The 16,248-nt window shown below is 40.4% G+C and overlaps 1 protein-coding gene across 2 annotated transcripts in view; it reads left to right on the top strand.

Annotated features, from left to right (window-relative positions):
* Positions 1-15,860, top strand: part of LOC139635376 (ephrin type-A receptor 6-like) — a 321,867-nt gene extending 306,007 nt beyond the window's left edge. The window contains exons 10-17 of one of the 2 annotated variants that reach the window (XM_071502771.1): positions 683-808; positions 1,355-1,540; positions 6,997-7,058; positions 7,585-7,794; positions 9,634-9,783; positions 11,707-11,900; positions 12,239-12,388; positions 13,431-15,860. In XM_071502771.1, coding sequence (XP_071358872.1) covers positions 683-808; positions 1,355-1,540; positions 6,997-7,058; positions 7,585-7,794; positions 9,634-9,783; positions 11,707-11,900; positions 12,239-12,388; positions 13,431-13,605 — 1,253 coding nt within the window. In that variant the 3' untranslated portion in view covers positions 13,606-15,860. Of the gene's footprint in view, positions 1-682; positions 809-1,354; positions 1,541-6,996; positions 7,059-7,584; positions 7,795-9,633; positions 9,784-11,706; positions 11,901-12,238; positions 12,389-13,428 lie in introns of both variants that reach the window. The other variant, XM_071502683.1, reaches the window with a different exon arrangement.
* Positions 15,861-16,248: the final 388 nt, after the last annotated feature.

Genomic DNA, 16,248 nt, shown 5'->3' with positions numbered 1-16,248 from the left:
TTGCTCACAGACACATCAGAAGGTGGATGCTTGCTTTAGCAGGGGCTACTGATGCCACACGTTATAGTCCAAATATATATATATATTTTTTTCATTTATTTTAAATTGGATGTTATTTAACACTATTAATTATATAAAAGTTGAATTGTTCTTGTGGAAACAGACTTCTCTGCTCGCTCACTTACTAGTTTTCATGCCTTCTCGATCACAGCACAACATGTTAACATAATCAGATCTCTGGGAGGTGTGTCCTGTGGAGTTGGCTTATCACAGCTGGCAGTTTATTGTTTATTGTGACATTAAATATACAAACTGAACTGAAATATGTTGTGTATTTTTTAATCACATCATAAATTCCACAGTCTTTCCACATACACTAAGGTGAGTGTAGAATTACCTCCTGGGGTTCAGGTACCCCTGGATGGGCAGTATTTATAGCAGCAGCAGCAGCAGTAGTAGAAATATGTTATAACAGTAGAAGCAGTAAAAGTAGTAGCAGTACTTTAGCAGTTTCTTGGCATCTGCAGTAAAATGTTTTATATATTGTTTTGATGTGAATTCAATTATGAGAGTCTGAAAAATCATCATCTGAGTTCAGCTAATTTCCCCTTTTTTCCTGGTCATGGTATACAAACAAACACACATACTCACAAACTGTCTTTATTCATCTCTGTGTCCACAGTCCCTTTCCCAGGAATAAAGACCTATGTAGACCCTGATACATACGAAGACCCTACTCAGGCCGTGCATGAGTTCACCAAGGAGATTGACCCATCCAGAATCCGCATCGAGAGGGTGATCGGAGCCGGTAAACGCGCACTCAGGCCTGCGCACACACAGCTACTTTCTCATCCACTTGTGTCTCACTGATTCATGCTCTTTTGCCATCATTTCATGTTGGTTAGAATAACAATAATTTCAAATGTGCCATTAGAGATGATCTATTTTCATTCCACACACATAATTGCTATGAACCCCCCTCCTCTCCATTGTACACACTAAAGAGGATGCTCTTTTCAATTTCCCAGTGTCTCACCGTCATTTTCTCTTCTTTCACAGACTGCAGGAATATTAAAGTTTTAACAGCTTTAGAGAACAAAAGAAAGTGTAAGAATAGATTCAGTGATTTTTTTAGAAGGTGAAATAGAGAGTTTTATTGAGTTAAACCAATCAGACAAGAGGCAATAGTGCTGGGTTTTAGATGAGAACTGCAACACTGCCCCCAGGTGGCAGTGACTGTGCTGTCACATGATGATAGTGTGGAGTTTGGTAATAGACACCTTATTGTGTTTTTATTTTGTGTGTGTGTGTGTGTGTGTGTGTGTGTGTGTGTGTGTGTGTGTGTGCACCCCAGGTGAGTTTGGTGAGGTGTGCAGCGGTCGCCTGAGAACACCGGGGAAGAAGGAGATCGCCGTGGCGATAAAGACACTGAAAGGAGGCTATGTGGAGCATCAGAGGCGGGACTTCTTGCGTGAGGCATCAATCATGGGCCAGTTTGACCACCCCAACATCATCAGGCTGGAGGGCGTGGTCACCAAAAGTAAGCATGCACTTTTAGTACGTCCTTGTTATAATGTCATGTCTGAAATGTATGTGGCAGTAATTCATAGGTTACTGATGCTGCTGATGGGGGGAAAAAGTATTTAGAGATATGGCTCTGAAGCTCTGCTTATACAACCAGAAAACCTATTTATCACTACTCAAGAAAGTGCTAAATACAAAACATGTTCACCACAATTCTGTTATCACCATGAAGGACAACCACTGTCACACATTTTTGTGTAGTCTCTGCCAAATCTGAGTGTGAATGAACTTGTGTACAACAACTACACTGCCAGTCAAAGCTAGTCTACTGAGTTTTCTGTACATTCCTGTCAAATGTGTCTTCTATTTTCCCATGTAGGACTCCAGTAACTCACAGAAACAAAAAAAACATAATTCTGTCATATAAACATTTGCTGCTCAGTCACCATCTTTATGTCAAAAATACGCCCCCAGTATGGTTGCCCGGTGACGACCGAATTGCTGCACTCATGTTTCACCTAAAAACTAAAAAACATGTAATAAGGGAATTTGAAGTTGCTATCTCTTTACCCATTAGACTGTTTATCACAGTCTGATAGAAAATGTATGCCTTTGGTTGTTCTAATGGTAGAATACAGTAAAACACCTTTAAGGTTTCATTTGTTGGTGTGAAATAAACAGTTACTGTGTTTTTTTTAGCATTTATGAGATTAGTGAAATGACTCTGTTTTCTTTATACACATTTTTTCAAGTGCATGTGTTTATGTTTTGTGTGGCGAATGCACTATCCCCAATATAACCATATGTGTGTGTTTATATTGTGTGTAAGTAGTCAGCATGCATGTTCAAATGCCCTGTTTTTGTGCAGGGATATGCATTATTTGCACAAGGTGAGTGTGTGTTTGTTTGTTTGTGTATGTGTGTGAGTCTGAACTTGTTAACGAGCTGTGTTTTACGGGGCTCACCCAGCGCAACATATGGTTGTTTTTACAGGAGGTGTATAAACTGAGACATCGCTGTGAATATAAATGTGTCCCCTGAAGACTTTCCACCATTCCCTGAATGTAGCTAGAGGACACTCCTCAGCTCTGACCACACTGACAAGGATTCAACTGATAAGGGTTTTTAAAGGCCGATACTGCCATTATTGTATCATTACATCTGCTGATTGCTGGTATTTTCCCCTGATAGGTTTAACTACAGCTTTATAGTCTACGATCTCTATAACAATTGGGTAAAAAAAAAACTGATCTGATGGTGAAAGAATAAAAACATTGTGTATGGACTGACTGGCTGCACTGAACAGACATTCAAAGGTCTGTTATTTCTGAATAACAGCTATTTCCAGAGCCATTGACATCACTTGACAGTACTGTATCTGGCCCCTCTTTGTATGTTCTTTAGCTTTGTCCTTTGACTACAGCATGTACCCAGCAGTTAATGCTCACGTTGCCTATGTAGCAATAGCACAACTTACAAATATCACCTTTAAACCTCAAGAAAAAGATATCTTTTGACTTTGAGGTAAGGTTTTCTTTTCAAAACTCCTGTGATAGGCTTAATATTTAAGTGTGACTTGAGCAGGTAAATATGTTAGTATATTTGCTTTCACTTTTTAATGTCACATGAAACAAAAAAATAAAAGCATAAAAAACATTCATTAAAATGGATTGAATGTTAGATATTGAATAAGAAATAACCAGGTTTTAGTTACCTGTGTGTATGAGAGAGGGAGTTATTAGAGCAAACGGTTTCCCATGGTTGCCTATCTACACACACGCACACACAATACACTTATACACAACAAATCGCACAATCGAAAGCCATTTGTGCTTGGCAGTGGGGCATCCTTTATCGAAAGACATTAAATCCGAGTACCCTCTCTCTGTCCGCCTGCCTGTCTGTTTGTCTTTCTCTCCCTCTCTCCATCTTCCTCTCCCTCCATCTGTTGTTGTTCTTCAGAGACTAATTATGGAGAGTATTATGCTGTGACTGACTGCTATACCTGCACTGAAATAACAGGTGACACATTAGACTCTGGTAAACAGGTGCGTTTGTTTTTGTTCAGGCGCTGCACTGCATAACTATATATTGTTTCCAGACCTTGCTAATTAGCTCAGGAAAGCCAAGCTTGATCAAATAATTTCCTGTCTATCCCTGATGGATTTGTGTGCAGAGACAGTATCTGCAAATTTAAGGATATGATGATTTGATATGAAAATTTTGCTGTGAAAGAACCAACAACAACAACATAATGCGTCTGTTTGGTCTGAAAAAAGTGATACAGTTCAGTAGAGACTGAACGGTCTGCTCATCCATTTATTCATATACCCACTGTGCCTTCTCTGCTGTTGTGACACTCAATATTTCGTTTTTCTGAAGGTGTGTTGATTTTAAACTGAGATGAACGCCCCAGTATACGTGTTCATCAGTTTTGCTCCAATTGCTCAGCTGGTATGTATAACATAAATGCCCATTCCCAACATTTAAAAAAGTCGCTTCCAGTGATGAAGATGAATAACACCTTTATAATTACAACATAACAGGTGTTCATTTTCTTGAGGGGCAGTCTTTTAACCTGCGCCTGTTTAGTATTTGTTTTTAACCACACTGGAGGTGCAGTCAGGGATGTGTCATTGACAATCCACTGGAACAATGAAATTTTGGTGTCAAAGTGGTTTCCACCATCTGTTTTTTTTTTTTTTTGTTTTGTTTTTTTAAATTATGTTGCATTTTTTGACAGTTCCAGATGCTTCCCAATGAAAAGCTTTGAAAAGTGGCCTTGAGCTGTTCTTTATCATAGGTGATGGGGAAATAAACCCAACATGCATTTGCCAAAACAACCACTCAGTTCTCATCCTTACAAACCCCCCTTGTAAAATGAAACACACTGCTTGAAGCACAGATGTCACCTTTATGTGTTTTTTGGGTCTAGGCATGGTGGTATTGTTACTACCCTGTGTGGCTGGTGAAGAATATGGGGCAAAGAAGATACCACGTTCAAAAACTTTCTTAGAAAAGGTAATTTATGCTTTGTCTGAAGCATTTTCAGTCGGTGTGTTTTTGTTTTTCACAACCAATTAGGACTAAGTGGCTGTTTTGGAAAATTTACATTTGGACGACTTCCCCACCTTGGCTGAAGAGAAAGCCGCTTCCCTCAAGCTTTCAGGGACGAGCAAACATGGCTACGTTACATACACGGCTGAAATCACATAATATGACTCTCACTCAGCCTCACCTGTCTTTCTGTCTATGTTGTAGTCACAAACACACTATATCACTAACATTGTGGTCGTTAAAACCTGTTGCTGTGCCATCTATAATTTTATCTAGTTGAAAACCCAGGAAATTAGAATCAAATGTCTTAACTCTCCTAAGAGACACTGCTGTTACACAGTGTCCTCTTGTATTATGAAACAGAAAAAAAACCTGCATTCATTCAGATGTATTAAAGGAGCGCTTTTACAAATCTCTGTATACTCCACCTCTCATCATGTGATTTTTCACATTACCACTAAAGTGACAAAAGATGACTTGAATTGGAAATGTGATACCATGGTGCTACTTCACCACAGTAACACTTTTATTTCTCTTTCAAGCAGTTCAGAGCAGTTTACAGCTCCCCAGCACACGGGGCTGGACGACTGACTCCCAGCTGTAAACCAGTCAATCTGTAACACCATAGGGATCCTCTGCGGGGAAACAATAATATTTGGAAAGAGAAAGTGTGCTTGCACCTGTTTCTAATGAATGTTTTATGTTATAGATGGACTGATTGCAAAACAGGTCCCATTTGCAGGTTGAACATGCAGAGGTGGAAAAGAAATTATGAATTCAGTATCCTCACTTGATGCCCCAATCAACCGCTGATGGTCTGTGTGTTTCTCTCTGTCTCTCTCAGCAGTGCTGAACACGCACCCACATACGCACAAACACACTCTCCGCTGCTCTTGAAGTTGTTGAGCTCACAGTTTGTACTCTGTGATTTTGCTCGCCAATGTTTACCAGAGACTAATGGAAGCACTAAACTAACTCCAAACATTATCTTGTGGTCTGTCAGATGATAATTTAGGACAAGTGATCCTAAGCTAATAGTTTTGTGACCTACATTTTCTTATTTATCACGCTCACCGGTCTGTGTTCAGTGTTGTTTTATGATAGTTGGTCAGACTGCGTCAGCAAGTTTGGATGTTCCAAGAAGAAATGGTAACAGATGCAAAAACATAAATGTAGGCATTTTGCATATCAGCTCCCAAAAATATTTTTGTCAAAAAAAGATCTAGTTCACTCAGCATCATTGACCTCTAATATAGTGATTATAATTGCAGGTCTACATTATAGACTGTAAATAAAGTCACAATAGCCTCTGTGACGTCACCCATAGGTTTCTGAAGAGCAGTTCTGAAGCTCAGAGTGGTCTGCTCTGCCTTCACCATCATCTCCATCTAACTTCTGGCTAAGCCGAAAATGGGAAAAGCAGTGGGGCGAGCATACGCTCACCCACCTGTCACTCAAAGCTGCACGCCCTCAATTATACAGAACTCTAAACCTTAATGAAATTTAAATGAGTGAGTTATTTAAAAAGTCACTCTCCCTACAGTTGTACCAGGCTGTAAACATTTTTATTTCTGCTGTAAAGTTGGGCATTTTAACATGGGAGTCTATGGGGATTAACTCGCTTTTGGAGCCAGCATCAAGTGGTCATTCGAAGAACTGCAGGTTTTGGTACTTCTGTGTTGTCTTCATTTTTTAGCCCTGGTTGCTGGTTGGTTTACATCACTGGTTTTACACGTCCCCTTTAACTGTGCTTCTTCTGAAGGACTGCATTGGATTGTCCACACTTGTAATTATAAATGGTACACTACCACCAACTGTTTTGATGATGTAACATTACGCTGCTAGTTATGATTCAGTGATGGTTTTATTTAGAGGTTTCATTGACAAGTTATGTTGCACTATTTTGGGGCAAGTTAAAATATACTGAATACTACCACAGAACACTGCCTAAGGGTGTCTTTGATTGAAAAATGCCAAGGATGCCAGGATCCAGATACTAGCTTATGAGCTTAGGTAGTTAATGTGTTATCATAGTTTCCACACAGGCACAGACAAACACAACACGCACAGACAGCAGTAACCATCTTGTAAGCCCCTGTAAACAGAAAAGCAGTGGATCCCTCTGAGAAGCCGACTGGCTTGGTTTTGAGTCTGCGTTTTCTTTGCTTGGTCGCAAATACTGAAATGGTCTGGCAACGTATTTGGCACTGGAAAAAAATGTGAACTGATTTCATAAGCATTTGGTTTAAGTGTTGTTTCATTTCTGTCAGGTTTCTTCTCTCCTGTCTTTCACTCTTGACTGTAGACTGTCTCTAACACCCAAATAAATCCATAATACATGTAGTACAGTGCATAGAAAGAAAATTATCTTTGGAGAAATAAGGAGTGTGCGTTGCCTCGTTTGTGTGTTTGCAGGCAGACCTGTGATGATTGTGGTGGAATATGTGGAAAATGGATCGTTGGACTCATTTCTGAGGGTGAGTGTTGAAGTGATCAAAGATCTCAGGTATGATTATGTGTATTTCTGTCCTCAGGGGGCATTTTTGTGGGAAATAAACACAGGACAAAATAGCTGATACAAAAAGACAAAAGCATAACACAACAATGCCTTTGCCTTGGTCTGTAGAAACAACACTAGCCATGTCATTATAAGGCCTTACAGGCAGGCAGCAGGATCACCCAAACAACACTGCACTTAGCTGCAGGCCAAGGAGAAAACCAGCAGCACAACTACTTTGTTTTCTAAGAAACTAAATATTTAAGCATATTTACAGCAGCACATTGTCCTGTCAATAAACTGCCGAAACATAACTTCAACCAAAGTATTGGTTTATCTGTTCCTACACACTATTACCTACTATTATGTTTTTTGCCAGTGTTGTTCCTTTGTCTTATTCACTTCTCTCCCTTTACCATCTTTTTCTCTCTGATTGTTTCACTGGTATGTGCAATGGCGTCTTCTCTGTCAGTTAATTTTCCACTGTGTCGTGCTCTCCCTGTCAGCAACACGATGGTCACTTCACTGTCATCCAGTTGGTGGGCATGCTCCGTGGCATCGCCTCGGGCATGAAGTACCTGTCAGACATGGGCTACGTTCACCGAGACCTGGCAGCTCGAAACATCCTGGTCAACAGCAACTTGGTGTGTAAAGTGTCAGACTTCGGCCTGTCCCGAGTGCTGGAGGACGACCCGGAGGCTGCTTACACCACAACGGTACACAATTCTTCTGACGCTAAAATGGCTAACTATTAATATGTTGTTGTTAAAAACCAAAACCATTCACACAACAGTGACATATTGACTCAAGTCTTAATTTCCTAGAATCGCTCAGAACTCATCTGCAAACCTTTTGCATGAGGGGATCAGAGGTATAATGTAGTCATGTTCCTGAACCTAAAATTTGTTCAGTTTTTGTATTGAAAAACCTCTGAAAATATGGCTATAGTGCACTGGAAATCATAGCTGAGCTCCTTCATGGAAACAGTTTTTGCATGTTTTTTCTTTTACAAATATATATATATCTTAGTGTTGGAAATTGCTTTGAGAGGTTCATTTGGGGCTTCATTTGTTTTTAATGACAGGATAGTTAATAAGTTCAGTCACTTCAAAAGGCACCTGAAAGGGTCTTCTAAAGCTAGAGAGGATTCCCTAAAGATGAAACCGGCTTTCCTCAGCTCTTAAATTGCATTTAAAAATGTGATGTATCTACTGTTACACTTACTGATTTTGATGTTTGAGAGTTTAAAAAAATCCGATGATGATATATCAACCGATATTCATTTTTTTAAAGGACCTATATTGTATAAAGTGAGATTTCCATGTCTTTTTTGATTCTGCAGCAGGTCTAGGAGCTATATCAATACCGTGAAAGCGCTCAGTTCACAAAGAAATGCGCACAGCCTGTATTCAGAAACTGTGCTTCCAAATGAGTCGTCAGGACTCCTGTAACCTTGTGATGCCACAACAAAGCACTCACCACCCTCAGTCATGCCCCGAGCCTCGCCCACCTGGACCCACCATCTAACCTTGCAGCATTTGGTTTCTCTGAGTGTTTACCTGAAGTCTATATATTTATTCAATCACTCAGAAAACAGTCAGCCAATCAGAAAAGAGGCTCTGACCTCTTCTTGTCTGTTCCTGTGTTTGGGAGAAAATCTCATTAGAAGTAAAAGTGAAAGTTCAAACTATGAAAGGCACAGCAGTACAGTCGCAGTACAGACCCAGAAAACAGCAACTACTCCATTTGATGATCCTCTCTGTATCATAGTATCATTAAAAAAAAGTCACATCTGATGCATAAACTAGCATCCACAGTACGTAATACAAGCTGGAGACGGGACTCAGATGGACTACAGTATGGGCGGTCTTTGGAAAGACATTTAAAATATTGAACACTAACATTTTAGCATTTTAACATTTCCACTCAAGAACATCAAAAATTGTGTGCGCAGACTGATCCTCTATACTGTATTTGAGCTTGACACCTCAGCTAACTGATGCATCACTTTACTCTTTCTTGATTAGACTGATGAAATTTCTCTCCCAAGGCCACTGAAAGTGAAAGATTTGCTTTATACAGCAAAAGCTCAACTTTGAAAAATGTTTTGTGCTGAAAGGAAGCTGTTCTGTAAATCTGTCTGAGCCCACAGTGACCTCCATTTCCTGGTTTTTATTGAGGTTATTGTGTGAAGGAAATGGTGTTTTTGGTTCCAAGTTAAACTTTCTGCTGCACACGATTGGTTGAAATCCACAGAAAGGAAGCGAATGGTGAGGTGAGGTGAGGTGAGGTCTGGTTTAGGGATTCAGGATAGGAGAGCACTTGTGTTTAACATGGCTCAACGTGCACTTGAGCACACTTTCATGACACCTTTTGTGAGTCACAGCTCTTTGCACTGAGGCCACTGAGATGGCGACATTTTTAATGATTTAGCAGTTGCTGTACCTAATAAACATTTTTAACATTGTCACTAAGGGGGTTGTACTATTTAGATCGTAGGATGTCTGTGTGGGTCCGTCCATGAGTGTGTAACTCTTTATTTTGTGTGTGAACAGGGTGGCAAGATCCCAATCCGATGGACGGCGCCTGAGGCCATCTCGTACAGGAAATTCTCCTCAGCTAGTGACGCATGGAGTTATGGCATCGTCATGTGGGAAGTGATGTCATATGGGGAACGGCCATATTGGGAGATGTCCAATCAGGATGTGAGTATCGTGGTCGTCATGAGGGTGGTTTATGCTGCGGTCATGTCATATGAGAAACTGCCACCTCGCCCGGCTGACTGGGATGTGAAAATGTTCTCTAGAATTACAAAAAGAAGAACAACTCATTTTGACAACTGCAAGATAATCCCACTGTTTTCCTCCTCAGTCACAAAGCTTTGGAGTCTTGCTGACTTAATCCTAAACACCTCCATTACCAAGTTTTTCCGAAAGTCCTTTTAGTTTTAACTTTATTGATTACACTGAGTAACAAACAGATTTCAGTAAGAAAAAAATGAAAAGAAATTAGTTAAATCAGAACAAATAAAACATATTTCAATTCATGGTTTGTCCAGTTTACAAGAGGATGCTACACTAAGGACCATAACCAGGATTTTAGAAATGTTGAGGTCATAGTGAGCCGGTTTACCTGAATAGATCACATCTTTCCGTTTACTTTATATACAGTTCTGCTACCTCTAAAACCAACACCAAGCCTCTTGCCAAACCACCGCTACGTCTTTTGAAGGTATATGAAGGCAGCAGTTATTCGCCACTGTAAGGTGACTTTACGACATAGTAGATCAAAGAATTGTTGGTGAGAAGAATTAGGAGATATTGATAAAACACTGGCCAGACTTTATTTGGGCCTGTAATGCAATCCTCTACTTTTGATGTTAATTTTTTTGTCTTTTTGGAAATATAATAAAACAGTTTGTCACTAAATTGTTTGACACAACTGCATCAACTAACTCACTGCTTGTGTTTTGACAAGGTAGGTCAGCATCTTAGTGCCTCTAACCTCAACGACTTCTCATTTCACATCCTACTCCATCCAGTAAATTCTTTATTCTTCAAATATTTTCCATTATATCTGTTAAAACTGTTGCCCTTTAACCTGCTCCCTGTCTGTTTTCTCACATCAAAATCCTACCACTGAGAGAGAGGAGGTTAGAAACCGAAATGGTGGTCAGATTCACCAAAGGGATGAAAAAGATGAGGGAGAGGGAACGGAAAAGAACAGTAAAGGTCAGAGGTTCAGTAGAGGAGGTCCAGTAGAGGAGGAGGGTGCTGGGGGGGGGGGGGTTAAAGGGGGGGGTTAAAGCTGTGGATTCAGTGTGGCTGAGCAACCCACTGATCCCTGGGGCTGTGGTCAGGGATTGGAGGGACCATAGAGGAAGCAGATCCATCCCTCTCTCCGCTGAGTGTGAAAGCTCCACCGTAATCCCTTCAACCCCTTACACACAGACTCATACACATCTATACACAGACACACACACTCACTAAGGTCTCAGGGTTTGGGGAGGATTTGGGAATTGCTTAGAAGTTCTTTCCAAGGCAAAAGGCCGGCCAAGCTGCAAAACCAGCCTAACACTATCTCATCCTGGTCAGCCACTTACCACTGCTTCCTACAAAGATACATGGATCCCAAGGAACCACAGGTATGATTGGAGATGTGCTGTATGGAGGCTAATACACACTGTCAGCTCAGATGGAAAAGCAATTCATGCTTGCACGCTGCAAGTTTAGAAACCGATCGACAGTCCAGACCAGGTTTCAGCACAAGTGCAACTTAATTTCTGTTTTAGCAGCATTATTAGTTAGCACGCTAATGTGCTAACTAAGAAGGTGAATATGGTCAACATCATAGTCGCCTATCATCAGTATGTTGGCAGTGTTAGTGTGAGAAACACTTAAAGGGAATGAAACGGTCAAAATAATGGGATCACCTCAGCTGATATATGTGAAATACATTATTCATTTGAATTGTATCGTTGAAATCTATGTTTAATTTCACCACTTACAATATTTTGATGCTTTGTGAAAATGAGCAAACTGGTTATGACACTTTTCAACCAAATAGCTCAATCTCGAAGCTAATTCAGTTCTTACACGGCAGCCATCGACATCCAACTGTTTCTCCAGGTGATTCTGTCCATTGAAGAGGGCTACCGGCTGCCTGCACCGATGGGCTGCCCCGTGGCTCTGCACCAACTGATGCTGCACTGCTGGCAGAAGGAGAGGAGTCACCGGCCCAAATTCACAGATGTTGTGTCCTTCTTGGATAAACTGATCCGCAACCCGAGCAGCCTGCTGCCGCTGGTAGAAGACATTCAGAGGTACAGCACTGAGGACTCATAGCATCTCTGTGTTGGTTAATATGAGTGGAGGTGATTATATTGTCAAGAATCTCTTTGAGTACCTTTACCTCAGAACAGAACTTGAGAGTTATTAGAGTTACAATAATAAACACTGAGCTATTACAGGACATTTCTCTTAAATCCAGGCAAAGATAATACAACTTTCCAAGTTGAGAAATGCTTTCACTCCTACGTCTAAAAGTATGCCACTAAATATGTGTAACTCTGATAAGTTTGGGCTAGTTTTCCAACTCTGAAAAGCTTTAAAAATAGAGACGGGATCTGACATTAGATGTTTGTTTTTTTTTTCGCATCAGTCTACCAGAGTCTCCGGGGGAGGAAATGGACTACCCAATGTTCATCTCCGTCGGCGACTGGCTGGACTCCATCAAAATGAGTCAGTACAAGAGCAATTTCATGGCAGCAGGCTACAACACATTGGATTCTGTGGCCAGGATGAGTATTGAGTGAGTAGATGAGCCTAAACATAACCATTATTAAATGGCCGGAAACCAAATAGAAGCTATCTCTGTAGCAACACTGCTTCACTGATTTTACTCATGGAGTTCATATTACTCATTATGAGGAGCACTATTCAGCCTGTGGAGGTCCTGTCTGAGAAAATCACGTAGGCAAAATCATCATGATGTCATCAGTTTCAGCTTGAGACTTTGAATTTGTGACAGAAAGCTTGTGTTTCAAAGTAGTGTATTATTAAATCACAGAGGCTGACACACTTTTAATTGTGAAATTATTCTTGAAGAACTTAGACTTGATCAGCTGTGTGTGGATTCTTACATACTGTACAAACTGGATGTTTTCTGATGCAAATGAAAATGAAATAGTTTGAAAGAAGAAGACAAATTCCACCCCACACTGCACTGAGTTTATTAGAGATGCAAAATGTTGGCCCTACAAATTCATAATGTGAACACAGGTTTATACTAAGCCCTAGGTTGTAACAACAAATCCAGAAGGAGGAGCCAAATCTCATCACTTCAAGAGATAATTACTTAATCAATAAGGTCGACTAACAATATGTCAGAATGTGTAGAATACTAATGAACATGATTAGATGGGCAATGCAGAGTCATTCAAATCATTTTAATAAAAACTCAGATGATTGTCTCAGGTGTTTGAGATTTTGCTGCCCTTTTTGATTCGTTGATACCACAGCCCAGTGGTTGTAGTATACAGATTTTCTATTTCACAACGCTCTTACGTACATCAAATGTTTTTTAACAAGGACAGATAAATGAGAGAAATACTGGAGAAGGGAAATAATTTTGTTCATCCTCACTAAGCTCTTGTATTAATGAGGGTGATGATGAACAAAACGTCACCGCCTCTCATCGGCAGTGTAAACATGCAGATTCAGAAGGTCTCAAAAAAGTGTCATGGAATGAAATTGTTCACAGAAAATTCCTCACGAGTACAACGTTAAAGTGGTGTATGTGTGGGTGTGTGTGTGTGTGTGTGTGTTTTTGTGTTTCCCCTCTCGACCTAGAGATGTGAGGCGTATTGGGGTGGAGCTGATCGGCCACCAGAGGCGAATCATCAGCAGCTTACAGACCCTTCGCCTTCAGCTACTGCACGAACAGGAGAAGGGTTTCCATGTATGAGGACGCCCACTGATACAGCCTGGGATGGACAGATAGATGGAGCAGACGAAAGTGAAGTCTAGACTGTAGGACAGACAGTCTGCAGCCTGTGCCTGAGTCTTAACCCCTCATACAGGAGGTCATTGGACAGACGACCACAGCAGACTGCCCTGTGGTCTCCCTCACATCCAGTAGTGACAGACTTTTTTTCTACTATACGCCCCTTACCCAGTAAACCTGGTTCTGCCAGACTACTAGAGCTGGATAGACTTCACAGACTGGCCCAGGCCCTCACTTAGGGGAATGTAATGCCTTGTTGCAGCAGCAGTACTTTGTGTGTGGAGCAACAATATCTAGAGATGTAGATTTGCAAACATAATCTACTGAACCTTTTGACTCTTCTTTTGTTCTTTTCTCGCTCGGAGTTATGTGCTCATGTAGCTGCTATCGGGTGTGCAATCGAAATGTTTTGTCTTTTGAAAAAAAAAAAATATATATATATATATATATATCCTCAGTATTTTTTGTTTTGGAGTTTAATAATTTATCATGAAGGAATTATTTGCATTGCTTTAGTTTACCCTCTCTCCAGAGAATTTCGTACGCTAATACTTGAAGAAAGAAGCAAGAAGTAAGTTATGGAGATTTCTTGAATGTTTAAAAGTGTATAGACAATTAATCGATAATTATTATCATAACCTAATATCTATATATGTGCAGTCCTGTATGTGAAAGCCCTAGTAAATCTGGATCTTATTTAAAATATTTTATTTATTTAAGATTTTTATCCAAGTCAGCAATACAGTATTATGCAGTCACCTCAGTATCTCAGAGAGATGAAGAATTGTGCAATGAGAGAACTCCTGTTGACATATAAACATGAGGCTCACGCAACACTGTCCACCTGTTTTTATTGTCACATGCTAAGCTTGCAAAACCAGATCCGTTGCCTTCAGGTGAACAACCCTACAAGTCTATTCTGACCATTTTTGGCAGCCAGTGTACTCACAGTCATGTGGTCAGCCTGATTTTTTTGGATTGTGAATGTTAAACATTGCCTGAAAGTACACACACACACACACACACACACACACACACACACACACACACACATCTCCACTGTCCTAACATATGAATGTTCACAGATCTTAGATACTGTATAGGTAGGAGGTGTTTGAAATCGTCTGGAAACTTAATATGGACTTATATGGTTTTTCAGAAATTGTTGGAATCCTTTCACACACATTCATTCTTTCTTTTTGCCTGCATACACTAAAACAGGCAGTGGGTTGCACTCCTGGGATAAAGTTGATCTAAGATGTCAGAGCAGAATAATCCATCTCAGGTGTAAAGCTACTAGATGGATTTCGGAGAGCACTACTTCTGCTCCAGTCTGTGCTTACTTTGTGGTCATGTATAAGTGTGGCATTTTGGGAAACCAGTGTACATAAGCATAGTCTGAAGTGAAAACTGTTGGATCTGCAGTAGATGATGTCAAGTCTTTAGATGTTTTCTGTTGAATTTTTTTTTTCATTCTCTAGGTCAGTGGTGAGTAGGAAGTTCTGCAGAATATAACTAGTTAGCAGAGTCAGAGACAGAACAAGTAGCTAAAACCTGATCGATGGAAACTGGTGAGAAAAGACAGCAGTCTCAGTTTTTCATGATCAGGACGGAGCTGAGATGAAATTAAATGAGATTTAGATGACAGGAGGTAAAAGAATGAGCACTAACAGCAGCGTCATAACTCGTCATTCTAACATCAACGGTAACAAACACACACACACACGCACGCTCACACACACACACACACACACACACACACACACTGAATGCCTTACAGTTTGTTGACCATGCAAGACAGAAACACTTTAGTTCAGGAGTTTCAGTGCAGTCACAGGACCTAGCCATTAGTTTGAGTTGTATTCCATGTTGAAGAGAACAGCTGCCCCTCTGCAGCCCACAGACTGGGGCCCAATGATACACGTCAGAGGCAAACTGGATCTAGAGATCTGTGCCTTTCGGTCACAGCGTAGTTATGCATCCAGGCCTTCGGGAGTAGGAAAAGGTGCGCACACACATCCAAACATGAACACATATGCACACACACGCTCACCGTCACCACCCCTCTACAGGATATGGAGAATATCAGATGCTGTTTGTTTAGCATGTTCTACTGCTGAGCAATGTTAGAACATTCTTTTGTACAAAGTACAAGTATACTTATAATTCTTGTATTTTATTTTTCTATGATTTCCAAAGAGATGTTGTAGATCTTGCACACTGTAAGAGGCAGTTACAGCGAATATTTATTTGCAAATAAAGATGAACAGTTCTGGTGGTTGACTGCTCATTTAATTTTGTTTCGATTTTTATCACAGGCAAGCAAAGAGAATCAAAACAGCATTGATTCAAAAGAAGAAATACTGTCCTATATTTTTCTGGTTGTGAAATGCTGTTGTTTTCAGTGCGCAGATGAGGGAGAAACTTCACCAGCACTGCAGCCAACATTTTATTTACCACTACATCCCCGGATCAGAGTATTCCCTGCTTGTAGACAGAGGCAATGATGCCTGCAACCAGGCCCACATCTCACCTCACCTCAATGAAGACTGACACCTGGCAGACGTCTCAGTAGATATATGTCTGAAGTAATATAATAATAATGATGTAATAAACTATATTCATAGAGCACTTTTCAAATCACATGTTTAGAAGTCCTTCACAAA

This window comes from Trachinotus anak, unplaced genomic scaffold (genome assembly GCF_046630095.1).
Source record: "Trachinotus anak isolate AG129_WGS33_773 ecotype Australia unplaced genomic scaffold, CSIRO_AGI_Tana_v1 ptg000001l, whole genome shotgun sequence".
Lineage (NCBI taxonomy): Eukaryota > Metazoa > Chordata > Actinopteri > Carangiformes > Carangidae > Trachinotus > Trachinotus anak.
Note: the sequence above shows the minus strand (reverse complement) of the source record. Positions and strands in the feature narration are given on the sequence as shown.